General features: G+C 32.6%; 2 protein-coding genes across 2 annotated transcripts in view; one reads left to right on the top strand and one right to left on the bottom strand.

Annotated features, from left to right (window-relative positions):
- Nucleotides 1-12846: 12846 nt before the first annotated feature.
- On the top strand, nucleotides 12847-19269 carry LOC145847529 (uncharacterized). Its single transcript, XM_082953637.1, has 4 exons — nucleotides 12847-14377; nucleotides 16829-16965; nucleotides 17350-17754; nucleotides 17891-19269. Exons 1-4 carry the CDS (start codon nucleotides 12883-12885, stop codon nucleotides 18947-18949), a joined length of 3096 nt encoding a protein of 1031 aa, XP_082809763.1. The 5' UTR covers nucleotides 12847-12882; the 3' UTR covers nucleotides 18950-19269.
- Nucleotides 19270-22765: 3496 nt separating this feature from the next.
- The window catches only part of LOC145839192 (myosin-binding protein C, slow-type-like), a 28736-nt gene continuing 25592 nt past the window's right edge, over nucleotides 22766-25909 (bottom strand). The window contains exons 24-25 of the mRNA XM_082946803.1: nucleotides 23757-23966; nucleotides 22766-22973 (exon numbers count right to left, since the gene is read on the bottom strand). Coding sequence (XP_082802929.1) covers nucleotides 22840-22973; nucleotides 23757-23966 — 344 coding nt within the window. The 3' untranslated portion in view covers nucleotides 22766-22839. The remainder of the gene's footprint in view (nucleotides 22974-23756; nucleotides 23967-25909) is intronic.

Raw genomic sequence — 25909 nt, 5'->3', positions numbered from 1 at the left:
TTTTCATAGTGAGGTGTTTACTTAATTCTTTTAAGTATGTTATCTTTTAATGGTTACACTTTATTATTTTTTTCTTTATTTTTTTTTTCTGAGATTTGTACTCACTCTTGTATTAAAAAACTTTTTTTCAAAACCTTACTTAATTACTTTGACCACAACTTAAGTTATAAGTGAATATAAAAACAAGTCTATCACCTGTTTTTCTAACAGAATCAAAAGCATTTATTACAAAACAACTTAGCAAGTTGTTTGAGACGAAACACACAATTTTTTTGTATCTGTTGCAAAATATAATGAACCCACTTGTTTCTTTTAATCACCTATAAAGTTTGTTTACATAATCTACATCCTACAGTAATCTAAGTAAAATTCATGCACCTTGTGACTAAAATCACCTACAGTTTAGTTTTTAATTTTCTTTTAATTGTAAAAGTATTTACGCGTACACTTATTTTAAGTCAAATATGAAATTACGTATAAAAAATAAAAAAATCAAAAAACTAGAAGTTTTTCATAGAACATTTTAAACTACTGTTCTTACAGTCGACAAAAAGTAAAATAAAATATGTATTTTATAGTTTAAAATTTTTTGTAATTAACAGTTTTTGAGTTTCTTAATGTTATATTTTTATGTAAAACTACCTTAATTTAATTTATTTTAATTAAATTTTTTTATTTTTATGTAAGTATCAACATAGTTTACATTTTATTTTAGTTTTATGGTAAATATTTTTTCGTCAAAAAAACTTTAATTTATTAATTTATGTTTTAAATTTGAAATTTAAATGTTGCAATTAAAATACTACTCCTTTTAATAAAAGAATAAGCTACAAAATAAAATATTTCTAAGTAAGAATCTTTTTAACTTTTCTTAATTCAAATACTAAGCTAAAACAACTCTATTTATATAATTAAAAACTTTGTTTAAACATTTTAGTTAAAATAGTGATATTGTAGATTTTAATACTTATAAGCATTAATAACATATTTGTTAACTTTATACATCTTTTATTAGATAAAAATTAATTAAAGTTTTTAAGCTCTTGAGCTTTTTTGTACATGATAAAATTTTGTAAAATTTTTTATATGAGCGTGTTGAAATAAAAGAATAGATTGAACTTTTAAAAAAGCGTACTTTAATCTAGAATGATTAATAATTTTTTTTTTAATTTGAATAATATCAAGTTTTAAATTAAAAATATCTATTAGCACTAGCTTATTAAACCCAGTATGTATTTACAATTTTTCATTTAATGATATTCTACGGGTATTATTTAAATAAAGGTTTGTAAACTGGGTAGGTGTCAGAAATGCACGGTTCGCCGTTTTTGCACGAACTAATAAAAGTTAAATCAAAAAAAGCTTAATTTTAAAATGAAAAAGCAAAATATTTATGTATTTATTGATAAAAAAAACTTTTAAGTTATTAAAGTTCTTAAATAGAACACTTAAAGCTCGTGCAAAAGTTAAACTCCGTGCATTTGTGACCCGTTCCCTTGTAAACTTTGCTTTAGAAGTATAGAACTTCATAAATTTTGTATAAAGAATAGAAGATTTACCTTGTTTTGTGATTATTAGTTATTCTTAATTTATGTGTATTGATACAGGCTTACAAAACTTGCACAATTTTTTTTACAGTGGTTAATTTTGTTAATGAAGCTTGTTGTCAATTTATAACTGTTTTTAGATTAGCTTGTGGTGACAGGTTTATCAAAAAATAAAACAGATTATCAATGATTCCGTCTTTATGAACATTAAGTAAAATGTATTTAATTTAAACTATCCTACATACAAAAAACGTATTTAACACATAAAAAATACAAAATATATTGAAAAAATCGAAACGTTAGAGATTTTTAAACACATTTGTTATGATTTTTAAAATTGACAAATTTGTAAAAGTTTCATTCGGAAAATATTTTGAAATAAACATTTAATTAGGTTAATAAAAGCCTGGTACTTTACTCATCCGAAACATCTTATGATGTTCAAAAACTTTGTCTAAGCAGAAAACAGACCTCTTACCTGGTAAGTTTTTAGGGGAACCGCTCAGTACCAACCCGCGAACAACTCCCAACGGCAAAATTCCCAACCGATCAAACCCGAGAACCGCTTACTTACCAAGGGTAAAGGTTAACAGCGATAGTAAAAAAAAATATATATGAAAAAATAACTATAGAAAAAAACTGTGGGAATCGTGAGCGCACCGTTTTTAGATAAAAGGCTTTTGGGTAAAAAATAATCTCAAAACGTTTGGTTAATATATTCGTAGTATAAAAAATAGATTCACTTAATAAGAGAAATATTCAAATAGAACAAACAGAAAAATCTATTAAATAAAACTGTTCTTTCCTAAAATTTTTAAAATTTGAATAGTTTTTGTTGATTTTTTTAAGAAACTAAAATGTTATGTTCAGTATTTATCATTATCTTGCTCGTTTTTACACGTTTCGACAATCTTTCCGGCATAGTTAAAACTGCATACCTTAGAAATAAACCGACAACATAAAATTAGATTTCTTATTTGTTTTTAATATAAAATAATCTGAACGATTCTTGAGCTACAAAACTTATTGTGACTTAAAATCAAATGATACAACGATATAACTAACAAAATTTTTTAGTGTTATACAGAAAACTTATAAAATTATTAAAAAATTGAAATTTGATGTTAGAGTCAAATTATGACATGATAAATTGAACAATAAGATTAGTTTTACTTTAAAAGTATTTAAGAAATATATTTAAGACTTTGCTTTTAATTATTGTAGAAGATATTTAAATTTTATTAACTGTAATTATCTATATAAAAAAAAAGCCCAATTCGCTTTCTCTTTTTTACCCATACTTAAACTGTTAAAACTCCTAAAGATTCTTAATCAAATTTGTACTATATTCTATGTATTTTTGTCAAAACGAAAAACATTTTTTTTAGCAAATATTTGTCCACTAGAAACTGACAAACAGCAACAAAAGCTTTATTTATATTTTCTCTTGGTAACTTGAATTAAGTATAATTTAAGGTTACAAACTTAGTAAAAGTATAAATATTCAATATTACCATTCAAAACTTAAGAAATACATACTGTTTTACAGCTTAAGTATATGCGTAATGTATTTAATTAATGAAAATACCATTTTTTAACGCTAAAATAACTAAGCTGCCTTATTTCCAATTTTTATAATGTTAGTTATATTGAAATGGTTTATAAATACGTAAAAAAATTTTTAAAATCATTTTATTTATTTTAAAACAAATGTAATAAGTATACTGAAATGAATACATCAGCTAAATTTATATAACTAAGTATAGAGCTATTACTTTTTTGGTACTTGTTATATTTTAATATTACACAATTATATATGAACAACTTATGAAAAATGCATAAGTTTCTGTTTATAAATGACTTATTAAAACAAAAGCTTATTAACTAACTAATTTTCAACGATCGTATTTAAAATTAGATGAACTTTTTATTTGTTTGAAGAACTTGTTTGCTCTACCTTAATTTTTCGTTTGCTTATATTATTTAATATTATATCATTGTTTAAAACTTGATAAATAACAAATAAAAGCGCTGCTCACAATGGGAAAACAATCCATCATATTTTTAAAAAGCCAATTGTAATTTATGGTTCCATAAACAAAAACCGACTGCTAACTACCGAACTTAAACAAACATTGCTAATTGCGCAGTGTATTGTCAGATGTTGTTCTTGCGATGACAAACTGCTTTAAAATGTCAACTTTGTTCAAATCAAAAACTCCTTGTGCTCTATAAATAAACATAACCATCTCAAGTCGGCGGCTCGTCAATCAGCGCGAAGTTTTTAATGTCCGATTTCCTCATAAGCCTTCCTGTATCCTTATGCAAAAGCACACTAGTTGTTAAGTTGCGTGCTTATTGTTCAAAGCGACGACAATTGTAACACTTTGGTGTGTTTTGAAACGCGGGCAGCAAAACACCAATGGCTTTTGTTCAGGCTTTCGTTGACTTTGTTGTAATAACAAACATCGCCGTGTTCACTGCTTTAAGATCATATTTAAAAATATTTATTTTTTCTTACATTATTCATTTAAAGTTTTTGATAGGTTTTGAATACTAGAATTATAATACTAAACTGTTTAGTTTAAACAAACTTATAAAATTACACAAGTAATATAATACACTAAAAGAAACCCAAACATATTTTATTCATTCCAGGTGCTTTTTGTGGTATTTTATAATTTGCTTTATCGCTGAAAACCGTGTAATTTCCACTTTCCAAAAATAATTTACCAAAGAACAAGTCCAATTTTGGAATACTAAAATGACTTTAAATTTTCAAAAATAGCTGTGCATTCCGGTAACTTGATAGAAGCTGAGAATAACTTAAGTGGCTTAGATAGCCAAATAAGCCGTAAAATCTAAGTTAAATTTACAAACTAGGCAAAAAACATGTTCGGTATAATAAAGTAGATATTTTAGAAAAATGCTAAAATGTATGAAATATCATGTATCGCGTGAGGTAATGCCAATAAATATTGCTGCTTTTTCACTATAAACACTTAAATAAAAGCTTAAGTTTTAAAGATTGTTCAATATTTTATAACTTTTATTTCCAAAGTGATACATGTGTTAAATATACTCTAAATTTTAATTAGGTTAAGTACCAAAGTCTCCACAATAATTGGCACTTGACAAAATAAACGAGCTGAACTCACAACCGGTACTACCATGTTATTATCAAAATAATATTTCAACGATTCAGATAGTTGTGATAAGTATTTCTGTAAACAACAGTATGCAGATTTTTGCAACATTACAATGAAAAAAGCAACGAGCTAAATGATCAATTATTCACACAAGGATGTGAAGAAACAAAAGATAAACCTGCCGTGTGAATGTTAGAATTTCCCTCAGTTCACGCTGCTCTATCATGTCGTAATTCCTTCAAAGATGGAAAGTTGGCTAATGGCACCTACTATGCTGCAGGTAGGCAATCAATTGAGTTCGAATTCAACCGATTTGATTGAAAGTAAATTATTTTTGAAGGAAAATCACAGTTGCTTAATGCTAATGACGACTACAAGCGTTTAGTTATGAGTTTGTTGTAAGTAGTTGTAAACAAGAACCAATTTTATTAAAAAATAGACTAATAGAAATCATACGTTTAAGCAAAAAACTATTTTAACCTTTTACTGTAGTAAAATTTACTGTTGGCTCATAAAAAGTTGACAAAATTCAAAATGTCATAACATAACAAAATTTTAACACAAAAAATTAAAAATCAAACTTAAAACAAATATTTAACAAGTAGTTTAACTCGTTTTATTATTTACTTTGGCATTACACAATAAAAAAGTCAAATATGCAACTGATGAGATCAAATACCTGATAAACGTCAGCTTTATGTTTGTCAAATGACAGAACAATAGATATTAGCTTAAAGAGAATGCAACTGAATGATATTCTGCTTGTACTAATGACTTTACATATTCCAAGTTATAAACAAATCAAGTTATTGAATGATGCAAAGTAAGTTTTCATGATCTTAATAAGAAATATGCATGCAGTGGGGGAAGATTTCGAAAAATTAAAACTTGTGTAATAATAAATATCAAAACAGTCTGAATAATAATCTGAGCTTATAAAGCTCTAAATTTATAAAATACTTTTTTGATAAGACACATTTAAAAAGAGCTTGTCAACATTAAAAAATACAAACGGAAATAACAGAAAGCACACATCATTAGGTCACCACACTCGCTTGTTACAAGTACCTGACACTCGAGTGTACACTATCACCTCCTTAAAAGGAGTCGAGCTCAATTAATTCAATGAAAAGGCAAATCTTAACACTTGAAAGCGCAGAAACCATTACTGCGAGATTAGCACGGCTTAACCACACATAGTGAAAGCGAATTCATCAAACGGCGAAAGCGTTTTAACATTTTAGTTCTGATCACGTCGTAAAGTTTGGCGAAAGACGCTTGCGTGTGACGTCATAGTTCGGTCATTTCTCCCGTTGTGACGAGTTTTACTAGTGGCAATAGGTCGCAGTGAAAAAGTTCCAGATTGGAAGCGTTAAACTTTTAAAACTTTATCGCCGCTCCAAGTTCAAAATAGAACTTCCACTTTGAATATACTTGACACAAATGTGAGAGTGAAAATGTACTTCAAACTGCCGTTTGATGTTTTCTTTGTTCGGCCTTGTTGTGTGTGAAGCTTTATGTGTTGTTTTTGTGACGCAATAAAAAAGTTTGCTTTGAACATTGTGTTGTGTGGCTACTTTTTTCAAAGTATACCATAAAAGTACAGCTCAATGAAATAATAATACTTTGGACCTTTCTGTTTATGATTTTGTTTCAAATATTGTGATAAGCATCGATATTAGCTTTAAAATTTAACCTGATAAAAATGTTTAAACATTAATTTCTTTAAAATCTGTTTCATTAAAATTACGATTACCTTGATTTAATAGCATGCTGGTTGTACCACTAAATTTATCTATAAACATAAAGTCTGAAAGTATTCATTATATTTTTCTTATCTAATTAAATTTTGACTGCGAAATTTTGGCGGAAAAACCGACAATACTCGTTTTTGCAATTTTAAAAAACTTAAACGTTGTATATTCAATATACTTAAGCATTGCCCTATCGTGTACAGTTAAAAAAAAGAAAGCAAACATAGTTTTTAAAGAAAAAAATAACTAAACATTTGAGTTGTTTTTCGCATTTAGCAAATTTGCTTAAGCTGCGTTTGAGCAGATCATAGAGATTTAACCTTGCAAATCCACATGCTTTGAAGTAGATCGCTTTATCAAACATCGACTATTGTTTGTGTTTATATTGCCACATGCTCATATCTCGACTTATTAGAGAAAATCTTTAACTTTTGAGTTTTCGCAAAGTTTGGTTTTGATTTTTAGAAAAAATACTTTTTACAAGCTCGTTTTTGTAGTAATCAAACAAAAAAATTAATAAAAAAATTGTGTCGCATAGATTATATTATATTTAAATGACTAGTAATAACATTTATAAATAAAAAGAATTAAAAAAATTTCAAAGAATTATTTACCTACAGTTATGAGACCGAAATTAAATCTTGTTATCAGCTCATGCGATGCTTCCTTTACCTGACCGTAATGCAATTAATTTAATTTAAAATTTAAATGAACAGCCCAGTTTGATGGGCATGAAATCAACAATAAACAGCAAAACTCGCTCAAATACTTTGTTAATTTGTCATTGCTAAATTTAAACCGTGAAACCGACAGATAAGTTTAAGTTATTATTAAACTTTCAAAAAACTTGTTTCGGACAGTTTGATTGTTAATTCAACTTGTCATTGCTCGAGTGCAAAACAACTTACGCTCTACTATGGAGATAAGTTTTGATTTTAGGTTTAAATTTCTTCTGTAGGTTTTCAAAAGGAGTATTTTGCTTTGAATGCAACACAAAAAGCCTTTTCGACGTTTTGTTTTTCAGACAGCTGCGAGCGAAAGTTCACGGTACGAGTCGCGTTGCTTTCAGTCAGGCGGATTTGAAAATTGCACATTGCACGTTTGGTAATAACAATCATCTAAACTGCAAATTGCACGTCCCAAGCGAGCTTCATTTCCTCCCATACACGTCCCTGTGCGCAGTCACCCTGCGCTTGATTTATGAAGGTCCATTGTGATGCTGCAAGGTAACAATAGGCGCTTGTGAATGATACTTTCCTCGTTTCAGATTTGGAAGTAAGAAATTGCTAATTGCATCCGGAGTCTGCGTCGTCGAGACCACACGTACACCAGCGATGGTGACGTAACAACACGAACCTTTGTGACGTTTAACTGGTCGTTTTGTGCATGTACGATAAGAACTGTGTTTTATTGTTAACTAGCGTAAATATGAGTCGCGTTATTAAGTTTTTATGTTTTAGTTTTACTTAAAAACACCATTTCAGATGTGTTTTACGTTTTTGATTACGTGCAACTTGTAGCTTTAATGTTACAAGAGCATCACAAATAAACTTTGGATAAAAAAAGTACTCATATTTTTACTATTACCATACTACAATGGATAAGTTACTTGTTTCGGTTTACTATTATACTTGCTATAAACTGTAAAGTCTGTACTTTTAAAAATAATTAACTATACTTTTAGTTATAATTTTTTTTTTTCCAAACTATTATTTTTTGTTTAGAAAAGTCTTTTAGAGAACAACAGTAGAAATTGCAAATAAAGTAATAGTTTATAACTGTCGGTTTTATTCTCCTTCGCTAATTTATTCAAGTATCCAAGAAGTTTAAATATTTTTGTTTATTACTCTTGTAAACAAAAAATCAGTTTAAAAATTAACAGCAGGAGTATATTTTTTTAGAATCAGACGCTTTAAAAAAAAAGTTCAGTTCTAATCTGTTTGCTTAGTGCACAAACCGATGGTAAAGTAAATTCCTTCTGCCTCTACGCGTACTTTCAACCCGTGATCTGTCAACGATCACTCGAGAACATCCCTGCAACATAATCCGAAACTGACCAGTGCTGAGCACGCTCTTTCATTTGTTTTTCGTTTTCACTTTGTTATGGTGAAGTTTTGTACGCACGTCCCACCAGATTACGTGAACCCGCGATGATCTGCTGTCAAGTTCAACACTTGACTTTGTATTGTTGTGAATTTTTTTGGGTTAACTTTTGTCTGGGGTGCAGACGCCCACATCCATGATATTTGTAAGAAAGTCTTATAAAATGAAATATATTATTTATAGTCCTTTCATATACGTTTAAATTCTTCCATCAATATATGTTCAAAAATTTCAAAACAATTAAAAAAAAATTGATATTAGTTAGAATTTAGTTACTCTTAACTAAAAGTCCAATTAAAGTTTAACTTTTTTACTTGTTTCTTCGAAAACTCAAAGCATTTTTTTAAATACATAAAAACAACAAAATATTATACATTTATTTTAAGTTCATATTATATAAGAAGTCATAAAATTTTACTTTTTTTTTATAAAAACTAATTTATGTATGGAAAAACTTTACAGAAAACTGTAATTTTTCTTGTTCTAAGATATCTTGTAATGAATTAAACTTAAAGTAGTATTTGATTAGCTGATTTTGATTCAAACTATTAAAGTTAAAAGTTAAGTCAGCTTTAATAACGTTTAGTTTTTGTGCTTATTAGCGAAAATACAATTAACAAGCTTTGCCAAAGTTCGCTTTGTTGATACTATTTTCTGCAATTAATTATTGATAATGTAGCTTCACAAGACAAAAACTCTATCAGCGTTTTTTTTTTGTTTTGAGTATAATTTGATTCATGTGGTACATCTTCAACGAAATTATCCTGATAACATGGCATGCTGAGTTTTTGTTTAGTCAAAAATCTGGCGTTTAAAGGAATACATGGCTGCTTATGCCAAAGTTTCGAGCAGCAATATTGGCAGTGGGTGCACTTTGAGCGCTGTTATTTGTCTAGACTCGGCGTGATTGTCATTAAAGCTGTTTTACGGTGCGCTGCATGAGCACAAATTATCGACAAACGAGATTTTAAGCCAAAAAACTGATAAGTAACAAAAAGTGCAGCATGGGGATTGCTGCTGCTGCAAGCGAATTCAAAAATTAAAATAAAGTTTGAACTCGAAAAATTTTTGAAGCTAGTGTCTTAAGTTGATAAGCAGTAAACATGCTTTATGAAAGCTGTTGTAAGTCATAAGTATCATTTATAACATTCAGTTTATACTTGAGTGAAACTAACAAATTAAATACTACTAAATGTTTAAGGTAAAACTTCTTAACTATTTACATGTTTAATGAACTTGATAGCTTAACTAATTTAATAATGCCTAAAAAAACATCTACAATATATCATAATTTAATAGATTTAATTTATTTTATTTCCTCTGTAGTTTGAGTTCAAACATTTTATAAGATGCAATGCTGATAAAGAAAATTGTGTCATGTTTAAAATAAATTACAATAAAATACTTACTTTTTATTTAACTTAATAGTTTCCGTTGGCATTGTTTTTTTACAATAAATTTAAATTTTGACAGATGGGTCTATTAAAAGTAAGCCACAAACTCGAAAACATATCTAAACTATTTCAAAATCAAATATTGTTGTAAGTAGCTAGGTAATTTTTTTAATCAATAATAGAAAAATTTAAGAATTAAAAGTATTACACGTCAAAAAGATAGAAAACTAATAAGTATAATGACGACTAACAGTTTATTATGGGCTGATGAAATTATATAACAAAGACAAACTACATTGTTATACGGTAAACAAACACATTCATTTTGACAGTGTCATAAGTTTAAGGACTTTAACTACGTAGCCTTTTCAGATTTTTACGAGTTTAAAACTAAAAGTAAAAGTAATGTGCTCACACCAGTGTTAAAAAAAGATGAAGTTTAAAGCTCTTTGTTAGTTAAAGACTTTAACAAAGTTGTGTGGAAATTATTCTAACGAGCATGTAATGGTGGTTAATTAAATGAGGCAAACGCCATTACACAAGAGATACAGTAACAGATACAATCTGAACTGATTTTCATTCCAGCATGTATTTAAATTTGGTTAAAGCGTTTGTTGTCTTTAAGTTATTTACCAAAGCTCAGAGGCATCTCAGATATTCGAAGCGACCAGCGCCTAATATAGATATTTAATTTGAATCTCGTGCTTTAAAAAGCAAATTGCTTGGAAATTTAGGTCTAATTTCCTTCGATAAGCAGCTATGGGGATTGATGGCTTAATGACATTCAATTCAGTCTAACTTTAGTAATCCGTGAGGTTTGTTAACCTTCATTCAATACAGATAAAAGCAGTTAGAAGCGTGCAAATTTCTCTTTTGTAATTTGCTGCCTTTTTTTTAGAATTCTACAGTGTTGACCTTTGCTGATATTAAAACTGCACATTAGTATGTAAAATAACTTGATATCTTCATATGAAGCTACTTTACATACTAAAGAGCAGTTATACAAACTTAAGCAAGTTGTATGAACTTAAAAAATAATGAATTTAGCTCACTCCAAGTTAAGTGTTTCTATTTTAGTAAAAACGGAAACAGACTTACATTTACATTATTAATCATTTCTATGATGAATAATTAAACCTAACTGGCAGTAACGCTTTTAAATTAAAAGCTATTGATTTACGTTTTGTCGCAACTGATAACTTTAAATATGATAAAATTCGATTGTTTTAAATCAGTAAAAGTTGATTTAAAAACAAAGGCTTAAAGTCGTAAAGTAAAACTTATTCGTAATGTCTAACAAGGCTTTACAAAGCATTTTTATAGTTAAAGTTTAGTTTTGTTAAGAGTTGGTATGATTATCTAAGCTGAAATTGTTTTTTACCCAAAAAAAATTAGAGTTAAATTAAAAGTTTATTGTTTTAAAATATATAAAGTTTATAAATGTATTGTTAAAACTTCGTCGTTTGTGATTAGTTTGTTAATATAAGTTTATTGATTTCAAATAAAACATCAAGGTTAAGTAAAAAATAATTTTTTTTACAGTATACTAATAATTGTCTTATTCTACAGAATAAATACTTACAAAATAATGTTTATAAACTTAAAGAAAAGATGTAAATTTATTTATATAAAACTTAGTTTTTTAATTTATTGTTAGTTTTAATTGAGAGTTAACAGTTTAATAGCTTTTTTTTAGGTTTATAGTTATTTTATATAACTTTTATCAGTGCAATATAACGTTTTGAAGTCCCATCAAACATAAAGCATTGTTAAGTACTTTAAAATTCTCTTCAATAAAAGTTATGCAGACATGAATACCTGCAGTTTTAATTAAGTACTTTTGAGTACTCGTTGTATTGCACCATCTGCGTAAACTTGTTTTATGTAATCAATTTTTTTTTAAATAAAAATATATAAGTTGAAAAAATGTTTGAAAAATTTCAATCTAAAAATAAGCTAACATGATTTATTGTTTTTTAATCGAACATGTGTAAGCACTTATAAATGTCAAATAGCTCAATTGAAGAAAACAACTTCTGAAGCTTTTGTACGTTTGGTTTCAGCATACCTTACCCGTGTTCACAAACAAAATCGCGTATTTATCACTAGAGCGCAATGTAAACAAAGTTGTAAAAATACCGAGTTACGCTCACAGAGAGCTGGCGAAAACGTCATAGCTAAAAAAAGAGAAAGTTTTCTGCTGTCGAAAAATTTTGAGAGACAAAAAAATTTCGCTCGCGCGCCTCGGTGGGAAAAAAGAAAGATTTTAAGGAGAATTTTGTGCGGACAATGATCATTCGAAGTCTCCGCTCGACAAAGTAACCCGTTTCAAGTGTCTTTGTTCTCTCGGTAGTCATGACTAAAAAGTTTGTGTTTGTAAAACGTTCAGAGTCATTTCTGTATTGTTCTTTAAAGATTTTTGAAAGAAAGAATTTTGTTGAAAAAAGTTTTGAGCTTAGCCGTGAGATTATCTCTGGAAAGTTTTTAGCTAACAGAACTCTTTTTTTGAGTTTTTGTTAATGATAATTTATTTGCTGGTGTTTGACAAAATTATTTAAAGGTATTAGTAGATTCTAAGTTTGTTTAGTTCGACAGTGAGTTTTTTTTTTCAGAAAGAAAATTAGTTACTTCTTTAAAAAACTAATTAAAACTTTATAAATATGTTAAAAATATACATTTTTTTCTTGAAAAAGCCTAACAGTAACAACAGAATTAAACCTTTTTAAAAGCACTAGTAAATATAACATAAATTTACCTAATCCGACCACAGTGAATTAAACAAGCTACGATCGTGAAATTGATTTCACCAGCAAAAGTTACGTAATTTATAATAATAACCCAGTAAATAGTTTTTGTTATATGTTTATAGAAAGTTAATAACTTATTTTCCACAGATATTTAAATTTCGTTAACACAAAAAGTACAAAAACCCTGAATGCTGAAATTCGTCAACAATCATTCGAACACCAGTTCAACAGTTTCCATGGAAACCAACTGCATCACGCTGCGGGTGGGTGAGGGGGAGCACCGGGTGAACGGGCTGACCCGCAAAACCACGTGCCTGGAAGTCCTGGTGGACTTTATAAAGAAGCAGCAGACCGCCAGCAAAAAATCCCCCGACAGTTTTCCTTCGGAAAAGTCCCCGTTGGAGCTGGCCCAGCACTACGAGATAGTGGAGAGCCACAGGGGAAACGAGAAAGTACTTTCGCCCAAAGATCAGATCCTGAAGGTCTGGTCGTCGTGGCGGGAAGAGCAGCAGCACGTGACCTTGTCCCTGCGCAGGAAAACTTTGGCGCCAAAAAGCAAAGACGCAACTTCCCCCTCAAAACGCCACGAATCATCCTCTAAGCACGACTACAGGCAGTACAAGCTGTCCAGCGGGCAGAAGCGGAGGATAAGGAGAAACTTGCGGAGGTACCAGCAGGCTGTGAAGAGGGCGAGCGTGGCCGAGGCGGCCGAAGGCAAGAACTCGGTCGAAGACAAGAACAGCTTCACAGACGGCACGAGCTTCGGCCTGAGCGAGGAACAGTTCGTGGATGGGGGATACACCGGGCCGGAGTGCCTTTTGTACAACGCCAAGTTTGGTAGCCTGCGCAGGGGCGACAGCGACCTGGCCAGCGAGCACTGCGCGTACAGGCGCAACCGCCACAGGCGCAGGTCCTTCATCAACCTGCCGGAATCAATTGCGACGTCATCGCCCGCTCCAGCACACAACCAGCATAGGCGGTCGTCGAAGAGCAGCTCGAGAAGGTCCTCGAAGCGGCATCGGAGCGCCAGCAAAGGCCGGATCACCAAGTCGTCGCGGGAGCACCTGTTGCGTCACAACCGCGGCTACGTCATAGCGGAGGCCGTCACCAACGCGACCACTGACTCGAACGACGGCGATGCCGACGACGAGAAGTCGGTGATGGCGGCGCGGGAGCCCAACATCCACCAGAGGCTGATGCAAGGGCAGATCGCAGAGGAGAGCTACCTGAGCGGGACGACCTCTGGTAGCACGACGACAACCGGCACCGACTCGTCGACGACCAGCAGCGAGATGAGCACCTTGAGCGGTACGACGAGCGGCACTAGTTCGTCGGAAGCCTCGTCGGCCAGCAACGACTTCATGGCGCAGTACGAGAAGGCCATGAAGGAAAAGGAGGAAAAAATTCAGGCCGAAAAGGCTGCGAGCGCGTGCAAGGCGACCAAAAAGTCCAAACTGTTCAGCTTTTCCCGCAAGAAGAAGCGCCAGCCCGTGACCGGCATCGGAACTTGGTCCGATTCGCCACTTTTGACCGCCCAGAAGCATGAAAGTTGCAAGTCGCAAAAAACAGCACCCGTCCCATCCAAGCAACCAAATCCTGGTTCTTTTGACAGCATCAAAGAAATGTCGCTGAACAAACAAAACGAAATGAAAACATTGGAAGCAACAAAAAAAGACACAAACGGTTAGTTTTTTTACGTTAAATATAAATACAAATGCAAACTTGATAGCTTGTTAAACTTGACTTTTATGCACTTAAATAGTCCTTTTAAAGCAATTTATACTTAAGTACTACAGGAAAGCCATTCGAGTACAAAAATCTAAAAAGCACTTGTTTATGCGCCTAAATTTTATTTGTTTTGGCTTAAGATGTGCCGTTGTATTCAAATTAAGAGAGATTTGTTAGTATGAATTAGGGGTGTTACCTGATGTGAATTAGTTTTATTTGCAAGCTTGATTGTAGTAAGTGCAATAAAAGTTTATCTGTCAGCTTAGCTTGCAGTGTTTAAGCGCTGTAGATACTTAATATCGGCTCAGCCTGCGTTGATGAAAAAACAATGGTCATCTTTGATTCGCTCCGACTGGCGCGCGATGTTATTAAACTCCCTGTGCGTCAGATTTTTGCGGATTAAAGTTATACGGTTGCACTTTAATTTGTTTGCATAGTTGCATGAGCATCGGTTCGAAACGGCACATGGTTGACCTGGCAACTTTAGTTGTAAACAAACCCTCGCACATGCACAATGCACACCGAGCTATTTTCGTCCCTTTCCCGACCGCGCTCAAAAAGGCAAACAATGATCTCGAAAGTCCTCGAAAAACTAGCGGGTCACGCTGCTGGCGAGAAAACACAACTTCTTCCTAATGAAAAAGTTTTGGCGCTTTCACCACCGAAAGCGGCCGTGGAGGAAAACAAGGCACAATTACAAGGCTGTTCAAACGAAATTAGACGAGAGCAAACAGAGCGGCCACTCGAAGCGTGCTTGTAACAGCAAGAAGAGAGTGCTCGAATGGCGGGCCGCAATTAAATGAACATAATCATTCTTGAAGCGATTCCCACTTTTTGTTTACTCTTTGTGACTTTCAGCTGTCCAGAAAATTTTCACGTGTTTGCCAAGGTCAACCGTACAAATATGTAAAGAGCCCGACAATGAGCGCTATTATTTCTAGATTTCCGGGGCGTTTTGAGGCGACATGTGTATGTGGGGAACAGGGGCAGATATATTTCATTGAAATTGCAGTTTTCCTTTGTAGCCTTGTGTTTATGCTACTTATTCATACTGTCTATTTCACGCCACTTGCCTTTCAAGAGCGTTGTTATTAATACAAATGAATGGAAGCTGGGTGGCATGTGACTTATTAATAATAATCTGTATATTATTGCTCCTTTTTAAGTAAACATTGGAATAAAAAAACGCTACAAAATTTTATATTACAAATAAAATACATAAAGTTTATTAAATAAGCTTACTTATCCAAATTAATCTTTACCTTTTTGCTGATGTAACTTCAATTTTAAAAACAAAATGTTTAATACCTCATTCGCATAAACAGTTTATGCGATGAGCTGGTATTACAACAGCTTTGTGCAGATTATTTACACTAATAAAAAGCTTAATGCTCCAAATAAGCACATTGGGTGTTATTTAGCGGAATTTTTTTCGAAAACCTTTTAAACTTTGCTATTTTGCTGCAATTGTTAACAAAATTCATAATCCTTTTGTAGCAGAACACAATTTCGTGCGAAAAAGTCAAGACAATAAAACTTTGAAAACAATGAAGTAAACGTTTAATTTTTTCTTGTACTTTACCATAAATTCACGCACGATTAACAAAATCAGACTGAATGTTGTTAAACGTGTTTGCAAGTTGGGAATTTTAAAATTTTTATTTTCAGCACGATAATTCCGTGTCCATAACCAATTAAATTACTTTTAAATTTTACAAATAAGCTTCCAATTGGAAAAACTAAAGTATCTATGTACATCAACATGTATACACAACTTGTTTTATTTTTAAAAAACTTTCAATCAAACTAAACTAAAACTTTAAGTGTTATTATGTAAACTACTTTCTAATTATTTGTTTCAGAAAAAAAAAATATTTGAAAATTTAATGATGTTTGCTTATAGAATTTTTGAAGTTTTAAAACAACAGTGACTACATAACAATAAAAGTTTTATTCGTTAAATACTACTTATACAAACCAAAAGAAAACTATAGTAAATGTTATAAAGCAATAAAGTATAATTCTCTAACTTTACTCTAATTTCAACAGTAAGTAACATTAATGTTTGCTTAACTAAAAAACCACACAACTTATTTAATCTTTGACGTGAAAAAGCCAATAATCGGAGAACATAATAAAACGCGACGCAAAATGCTCAACAGCACATTACACAGTTTTTAGTGGTAAGGCATAACAAAGAAATGTTTTTTAATCATACCCTTCATCTGCGCTGAGAGTCGTTCGAATTTAACGCGACTAAAAAGATAAACATATTTGTTTTCATTCAAACAAGTCGGCTTTATTAAATATTTTCTTGCGCGGCCGCCGCATGCATAATTAACAAGTGTATTATTTCACTGCGTTTATGCATACATATTTAAAATTAAACTGATATATTCTTTACAGACGACATGGTGGAGTTCAGAAGCCTCAGCTCCGTGGTGGGGCAGCGAGGGAGGATTCTGCTGGAAGGGAAAAGGAGCGAGCGTAAGATCGACGCGCAGATCGAGAGCGTTTGCGGCGATATGGGCAAGCTGAACGCGGTGAGTTGTACGCAAACAATAAGAAGTCGCTTCTGCCTTTTTAATTTTTATTTGTTACAAACTTGAACTTGTGTATTTAAGCTTCCTCTTGTTTAATTAAGCGCGATGAAAGTCCTTTAAAACTTATATTTTTTCCTACTTTTAATGTTTATTGTGTAAAGATTTGATAAATTTAGTTAAAATAAATGTAGTTCCTAATTTTTATTTCTCAACAAAAAAAAATAGTTGAATAATTCTTCTTGATTATTTAAACTTTTAAGTACATTAAATTACTAAATCTAGGGTCAAAACTAGCAAGTAGAAAAGCATACATATGTCTAAGTCATTTCAGCAAAAGCAAACAGAATTGTAGCAATGTGTTTTTATAATTAAAACTCATTCCAGGCGGAAACGGACACCACGACCACCATAACCACCAGCAACAGCAGCTGGATACAGACGTGCACGGACCACAGCCAGTTGCTGAACTACATCAACTGGTGCCAGCAGGTCATCGACCGGCAGCTCAAGATCGAGGAGAACAAGAGGGCCACTCAAATCCTCATGCAGCAGCTCGAGGACGAGAAGTGGGCCTGCGACGACGGTTCCGGCGACGGCGACCGGAAGAAGAGCTTCAAGAGGATAAGCTTTTACGACGACGATTGTGATGTCACAGTCAAGTGCGAGGACAAGGATAAGTTGGACGAAATTTTGTTTTTGAAGGAGACGAGCTTGTACGACAACTTGAAGCTGTCGTCTGAAATTGACGACTTAAAAGACCAAAATGCTGAGCAGCAGAAAGTTAACGAGGTATTTTTGCTGTTTTATTATCTATTTTAATTTGTTGGCTAATAAAAGATGAATTAAACTCAAAGTGTATAATTTATTATATATAAAAAAGAAACAAAAGTAAAGTATACTAAGTAAATTTTTTTTAATTTTACAGTCAAAGAAAGAACAAGTCGTGGACCTGGTGCGCGAGATGGCCTGTTCCGACGAAGGTGTTTCCCCTCAGCTGTGGGAAGAGTACGGCGACCAGCTCATAGACCAGGACGTGCAGCTGATGACGCTGGCCAACATAACGTCATCGTCCTTACTGCCCGACACCGACGACGGGGACCAGTTCGACGTTTCGACGTGGATCTGGTGCCACCAGTGCAAGGAGGAGATCGAGCGGGAGCAGCTGACGGGTCACGTGACCCTGCCTCCGAAGCACTCGCGCACCCACTCCAAGGCGGCCGACATCACCTTGTCAAAGCTTCCCCTGCCCCTGCCCAAGGCCGAGAAGTCCAAGCTGCTGCCCATGTACCCAGTTCCGAACTGCGACGAGAGCGACTACGAGGACCTGGACGACATGACGCAGAAGAAGGCGGACAAGCAGACGGAAGTGGAGACGACTCCGAGCAGCAACGCGAGCACCGACGACAGCGGAAACGCTTCGGCAGGCAGCATCAGCAGCTTCGCTAGCGCCGACGTCATCGGCATGATGGGAGAAGTGGGCAGCAGGGGCAGCTGCGACGGGGAGTCGAGCCCTCCACCTAGCGGCGAGCACGGGTACTGCGACCACGGAAAGCATAGGCTGACTCCTCAGCTGACCTTCTCGACCTACAACAAGAACCAGGATCCTTCGAAGTTGGTTAGGAAGCTGCCACATAACAATTACCACCACTGCATGGCGCCCTTTCACCCCGCACAAAGCAAGCCCATGTTCTCCAACAACTTTAAAAAGGAGAGGTTCTCGCCGCTTCCGCACCACTACAACGGGATGATGTTCCAGCAGCAAGCGAGCTTCAGCCCGCACTTTCCCAGGTTCCAGGTGGGAAAGCCCCAGAACTACAATCACTTTTACCTGCACGAGCCGCAGATGAGCTATGGGCAAGACCGCTTGTACGGCAGGTACCCGACCAAGGGCCACATGAACGACAATGACTCGGACACCGGATTGAGTTCCCTTCACAGCATGGACTCGAGCGAACTGATAACGTACTCTGAAACATTAGTTTAAAAACACACTGTTAACTTAAACTTTTAAAGTAATTTTCATTCGTTTACAATTTTTATGTGCTTTTAACATTTTTAAATTATAAGTTTGTGAATGATTCAAATATTAAAAGATTTAAAAGTCTGTTTTAGTTTAAGTCTTAATTGTACTCAAGACAAGTCCTAAAACACTTGTTTTTCAGGATGCTTTTTGACTCTAAAGTAACTTGCTATTTTACACCATCCTTCAGTAAACCGTTCAAAGTTTATCGCTTTTTTTCAATTTTAATGTTGCAACCTTTTTAAAGTTATAAAAATGCTGCTTTAAAACTTCATACTTTAATTTCTGCCGAGTTACAACTTTTTTTTTGTGTGTAAATTTGACTTCTGACTTTTTTGTGTGTCAATAAAACGAACTGTAAAGAATGCGAGAAGCTCTCATTGTGTTTATTCATCATTGTTGCCGTACAGGTGCTACGGCATCGTTAACTTGCTTAGAAATGGTTGTTGTAAAAACATCAACTGGTTGTCCTTCCCCGCTCTGTTTACAGTAAACAAAAGCTTAATGCTGCCAGCTGAAAGCTAAGCAGCCGTAGTATTCTGTTTGCCGCTCAATTTTTTTTTTCTTACCAAGAGTATTTTCGTGCAGCGTCTGGCTTAATCCGTTTCAATTGCGCAGAGCCACACACGCAGGCTTTTTATAGGCGCAAATTATCCGTTTAACAAAACGCATTCAAGTTCAAGCAGGGAAAATATTTTGACAAGATAGCAGCCACACACTTCTGTTTGTTTTCGCAAGCGACTTTTTCATTGTTGGCAGTCAACAGACAACACGTCATGTGTAGCCGACTTGAAGCCACACTCGTTAGAAAATGTTTTATAAACTATTATAAAATGCTCAAGCGTATTTTAAGCTTAAAAAGGTTTTACTTTATGACGCTCAGTATAAAACAAACAAATAGGTAGGACGTTGTAAAAGAATTATGTATTCAATACGCGTTTAGCTTAACGTAAATTAATGTCACTTTATAGCAAAAAGAGCTGCTAGTTAGCAGCCATCAAAAGTTTCTATGCCAAACCGGTTACTTGAGCTCTCACGGCAGAAGCTGCTGATCACTAACTGCTGCTTCTGCTCGACCTTACAGATTATCAACAAAGATAAACGCTAAAGTAGCAGAAAGAAAATAAACCGCCCCCCGCCCCCGCCACCAGTCAGCTTTCGCTCATTGCTTAATTTCGAGGCAAATTGCTTTTTCTTCAAGTCCCTCAACAGCGAAATGCCCGAGCATCATAGAGCTAACGAGCGTTTAAATCGGCTGCGACCGGCGGTGTGGCAATGGAAATGAAAAGTTCAAGCGGAAAAACGCAGCAAAAAAAAAGTAGCTTGTAGAAACGGCTAACAATAAATTTGTTGCTGACAAACGCAAGGTAGCTGCATGTGGTGAATTTTCCGCCATCAATCACTGCGCAGTTACGTAATGCTTTCGAAGGCTTCAGCTTAATGGCTGTGTAATAGAAGCTCGTTTAGCAAGGTTTCAATTCAATGTGTTTTAAAGCAAAAGCATTAAAACAAGAAATTACCGTTTTATGTATGAAAGTACTTTTGTTTAGGCTTAAACACGTCTTTAATTTAAGTTGAATATTGTTTAAAACTTAAAAAAAAACTTTTATGTTATCAAAACTTATTATCAGTAACGATAAATCAAAATTAACAATGCTAAAATAAGTACAACATTAAATATTATTTAAAACCTAATCCTGTTTACAAAGTATAAAAGTTGCTAGAAACTGTTGTGATATAGTATGTAAACAAAAATAGCTATAATTAACTCACAAATTCAATAAACAGCTTTAGTTTTAGGTAAGTTTAAAGAAAGTATTACAGAGATTTAATTATTCTACCCATACAACTCAATAAAACCTTAAGGCTGCTTAAAATACAAGGTTAAACGCATAAAGCTAAGTGATTAGTTGATTTTTATCTAGTTGACCCTGGTAAACAATATAAACAACAAGGTAAAGGAACAATGAACGGCATCACAAAACATTATCATTATAATAAACTTTACGACGAGGTGAAACTGTCAAAGTAATTAAACTTAATAGCTTACAAAGACTGCAATTTAGACTTCACGCGAAAGTGTAAAAGTAGCAATTCGAATCAACGCTGTATTTTTTTTTTTGCAAACCACCTATTAGACTTTTTCAAACGGTGATTAAATTTCAACACTTGAGCAAAAAAAAAAACACTTTGATTAAATTGTTATTTTGTTTACAGTTAAAAAATATAAGTTTCTACTTTTGAAGCGTTAAAATATTAACATGTCTGTAAACATTATAACTTCAAACAGTCTAAACACGTATAATTGTGGCATGTTAAGACTGTTGTTAATCCCTTTTATTTTAGCTGACTTGTACATAAAATATCAAGCATTTTAGTACATTTAAGGTTTGTTGTGAGAGTTGGTTTAGAAAATAAATATTAAGCTTAAACTTCAAGTAAAATGACATAACTAGTTTAGTGTACAAACGCAAAATACTTTTATGTGGCTTAGCGTTACAAACATTTGCACTCATAAACTCAAATGCTAACCGTATATTTAACTTTGAAGTTTTTATTTTTTTGTTATTTGTAGCTAAACATAGTTGTAGGGAAGGCTTTTAGAATATATATACATATAGAATAGTTTCTATCTAAAAATTTTATGTAACTGAGATTTATTGAGAAGCTCAGATTAGTATAAACTTATTTGTATATATTTTGAAACCTGTAATTTTTTATAAGGCATATTTACTCCAACGATGCTCAAGTACAGAAAGCTCGAAACTTCACTGAAATGGTAGCAGAATATGAACTCGATCTCATTTTGATATAGGTCAAACACAAATTTAAACAAGTCGGATTAAAATGCCTGTTTGTTTATGTGTGCCTATATACGAGGCTTGTCGCAAAAATTTTAATACGGCTCGGCAGCTTCATTATTATATTAAAAGCGAGGCAAAACCATAAACTCTCGTACACAAAAATAATGACATCGTGATCCTTTAAGTTCTCCCTGACAACGATCTCTTCCAGCCTCGTCCGCGGCAACAGATAGACGGTTGCTAAGAGCATACGTGTGTTCTAGCGGCCGTTTGAAAGCCGCTTCGAAATCTTTTGATCTTTTTGCGATGCGACGGGAGATTGGAGCAAATCTTTAATACTCTGTGTTTGTGCTTCGTCTTTCTTCAGAGTGACATCTACGGGCCTTCGGGATTTGCGCCAGACCTTTTCGGATACCAAGTTAGTCGAGAGAGAGTCGGTCGCCGTTTCAGCGACTTCGCTGTTTTCAGAAAAAAAAATCTTATAGAGTGCAAAAGTAGCGGTTATCATGTTTATACCAGCGCGTGTGGGCGAAGAGATTACGACCGAAAACGTTTTGCCATCGAGCCATTATTTTGCCGACACAGTTCAAATTCGAATTCTTGATAGCTGGAGATATATAGAAGTGTATAGCGGTTCGTGACAGTTATGCGGCCATGAGCTGGTCATTATTTACGTATTTGCAGGCGCTTTTGGACATTACCATCGCCTCGCCGTGTCACTAAACGGCCTCTTAAATACGCAATTTAAACGCAATAATGTTTTTAAAATATTTTGTTTGTGCTAAAGTAAAAGCTGTAGGCTGCTTTTTATGGTAACATAAACAATTACTTTGCGTTTTAGTTTATTCAAACACATATTAAAAAAAGTTTAAGCAAACTATATTAGAACAACACTTTTTATAGAATAAAAGTTTTTAAACATCTGTGTGCTAAAACGTTGCATGAACTCAATCGAAACAACAAGCTTGAAAGAAAATTTAAAAACCGTTGTTTTCAAACTTGAACAAAAAAGTTTTAATTCGACAGAAAAAAATAAATATCTTTCTCCAGCTAATAACTGGTTTTGCACTCTTTCACGGTGACTTGCGCGCTAGTGGTAGCTTCTCCGAGCTCATTGGTGGCAACCACGCTGTACAGACCGCCATCCCCGGGTCTCGCACGCCGGATTTCCAGCTGTACTATACCTGAAAATTTCAATTCAAATCAGGAACATATAAACAATATTGTCAAGTTTTCCGGGTTAGCATACAATTTTTATATATTAAAAAATTACTCTTTTTAATTTTAAAATTTGTTACTTGAAAAAAGACTAGTAGTATACAAATTAACCTGTTAAGTATACAAGTACATAACCTTGTCTTAGAAATTACGCTTATTTTCTAACTAATAAAAAAAACTCTTATATAGCTATGTTTTAAAATTTAAATAACACATAATATTGTTAAAATATTCAATATACAAACTTAAATAGTGGTTTATAAACTTCAAATAATGAAGACTTTTTCATTAAAGTAACTAGTCTATGCATGTAAGAATTTTAATGTTAGTATTTAAAACAAAATTTCTTATATTAGTTAAAGATATCTGTTACGTCATACGAATAATCAAAAACTACTTAAAAGTGACACCATTGAAAAACTTTGACGTATTATTTTTTGATGTTTGATAATTCATGTTAAAAAATTCTCAAGTATGTGGTCTATACTTCTTAAGTTTGAACATGTTTTTGATAAAGGTTAAATTGCATGCGAGCCTTGTAAGAAAAACTCACTTAAAATAACAAACATAGCTTGCTTTACTTTTATAATTTTTGTTTTCTTTAAATATTGAAACACCTTTTAAACATCCACAAAAAGTTTAGCTAAAAAAACATGTTCATAATGTTAATCTGTACAATTTTTCGTCGTATATTCAATTAAATTTAACAAAAAATGATAAAAACTAATAAAATTCTAATCAAAACATACCCATTTCGTGAGTCATTTTGTACTTTGGGTTGTCAATGATTTCCACTTTGTTCTTGAACCACCGAATTTTCGGCCTCGGGTTGCATTTGAGCGAGCAACTGAGAGTTCCGTTGTAGTTTTGCACTATCCTCCGCTCCTTCAATTGCTGAGTGAACTCGGGTGCATTTCGACGATCAAGTTGCTGGTATTGCGGCCTCTTGTATGTTGTTTCTTTGAAAAAGATTGATAGTAATGATAATATTTTACTTAGTACTTATTTATGTATACGTTTTAAATATCTAAATTTGGTTTTTCTAAGTGCTTTTATCAAGGGTATATATTAGAAAATTTTCTAGAACAAAAAGCATTAAAAGAGTCTAGATAACTATACTTGTCGGTATAACTTTTTTAATTACTTTTATTCTCTTAGAAATGTTATAAATAACTAGTTTTAACTATCAAACTTAAACAAGATTACTATTTTTTAGGGCAAACAAGTTAAAAATCAAACTAAACTTATTTTTACAAAACTAGCACAAAATATTACTTACGATGTATCTAAATATGGACATTACAAACACTTCAATTCTGCTTTAATTCAATGATTGTTGTATGGTTTTACTACTAATCTTTTTAAAATTTAAAAACCTAATTTTTAACAAGTTGCTTAAGGTATTTTAAAGATTAAGTAGTGTTAAAAATCTAAAAATAAGATATAATTTGTGTAGTAAAACTAAAAACGTGTAAAAACTTAATGTAAATTCATGATAATGTTTTGTAAAGCTATTAAAACTAGTACTTCATAAAAAACAACAATGAAAAACATGAATTTAAATGTTGTTTTTTTAAGATTACATTATGACTTAAAAAACTAAGACCAAAAATTCAACAGGTACAACTAAAAAAAACGATTGTTTCATTTTTCTAAATATTGAAATTTTATGAAGATAGTTTTATATAAAATTGAACTAATGTAGGTTGTTAGACTAGCTCGAGTTCTACTTATTTGTGGCAAAAAAAAAAAAAATAAGTTTCAATTTATTCTTTAAGTTTAATAAATACTATTTAATCACTAATAAACAATACTGTCTTTGAAACTAATAGGGCTGACTAGTTTTTGAAGTATACAAATACATGGAAAATTTCTACTTGTAATAAAGTACATAATGTAGTTTTTTTTTTTCGAATGTTTCATTCAGACACAAAAATTAAATGTTTCTGGGTTAAAGATTTTCAAAAAATTCGTTTAACAAAACTACATCAGTACAATTAGTGGTCATTTTAATAGTTTCATTTGAATATCACGTGATGTAATTTACGTAAACAATTGTCGATTAGCTGAAACATAGAAACCAATTTACGTAGAAAATAAATTTTATAAAACCAATAATTAGTATAAGTTACGAAACAAAAGTTTAAACCGTAAAATTGTTTCCTAAGAATGAGAATTAGCGTCGAAAGCCAATCTAATTGTCGCAAACATTAAGTATAAAAAAATTAAAGTTTTGAGCATTTACAACTAGTATTTAAGAGTTAAGTTTTGTAATCGAGTATGTTGTATAGCTATTTTTATTTCAAATATACGACTTTTAATATTTTGCTAGATAATATTTAATGCTAAACTTATATGTAAAACCAAAGTTTTTATTAACATGTCTCTATTTGTTTGTCGTTTTCTATATTTGATACCTATGAAAATTCCATTTACTTCAAAGCCAAATTAAGCAAGCACACAATTTATCAAATAGAATTTTAATATTAAAAATAAAATTAAACTGTCTTTAAAATTATGTTTGGTAGCAAATTTACACGAATTAAATTTGGAAAAAATTGTTTTTCATTCCAAAAACGACGTTTTTATCATTTCAAATGTCACGTTGCAGTTGTACTTGGGAAACTTTGGATCTCACAGTCACGCTAACTTTTTCAAAAAAGACTGTTTTGTAAAAAAAGGTTGTAGCTGTGTTTGTGGAGCTGCACTTAGTTTGACCTAGATGCTGTTGCGGTCTGCTTTGAAACTTAAGCTTTTAAATGTGCAACATATGCACTTTTGATAGCGCCGGCAGAAAGCAGCGTGTTTGTGTTATTACTAGTTGTTATTACTACTACAAACATAAAGTTTTCGATAATTTTGAAATTCAGCACTTTTTTAAAATGTAGTAAGTAATAAGTTT

The sequence above is a fragment of the Thalia democratica genome, chromosome 1 (genome assembly GCF_965202585.1).
Source record: "Thalia democratica chromosome 1, ktThaDemo2.hap1.1, whole genome shotgun sequence".
Lineage (NCBI taxonomy): Eukaryota > Metazoa > Chordata > Thaliacea > Salpida > Salpidae > Thalia > Thalia democratica.
This window is presented reverse-complemented; position numbering and strand designations above follow the sequence as displayed.

What these genes read in the sequence shown, in the direction of transcription:
- LOC145847529 (XM_082953637.1), top strand. Translation starts at nt 12,883, where the DNA reads ATGCTGAAATTCGTCAACAATCATTCGAACACCAGTTCAACAGTTTCC. An exon ending in AACAAAAAAAGACACAAACG is followed by an intron (nt 14,378 to 16,828) that starts GTTAGTTTTTTT and finishes TATTCTTTACAG; the next exon opens with ACGACATGGTGGAGTTCAGA. An exon ending in AGCAGCAGAAAGTTAACGAG is followed by an intron (nt 17,755 to 17,890) that starts GTATTTTTGCTG and finishes TTAATTTTACAG; the next exon opens with TCAAAGAAAGAACAAGTCGT.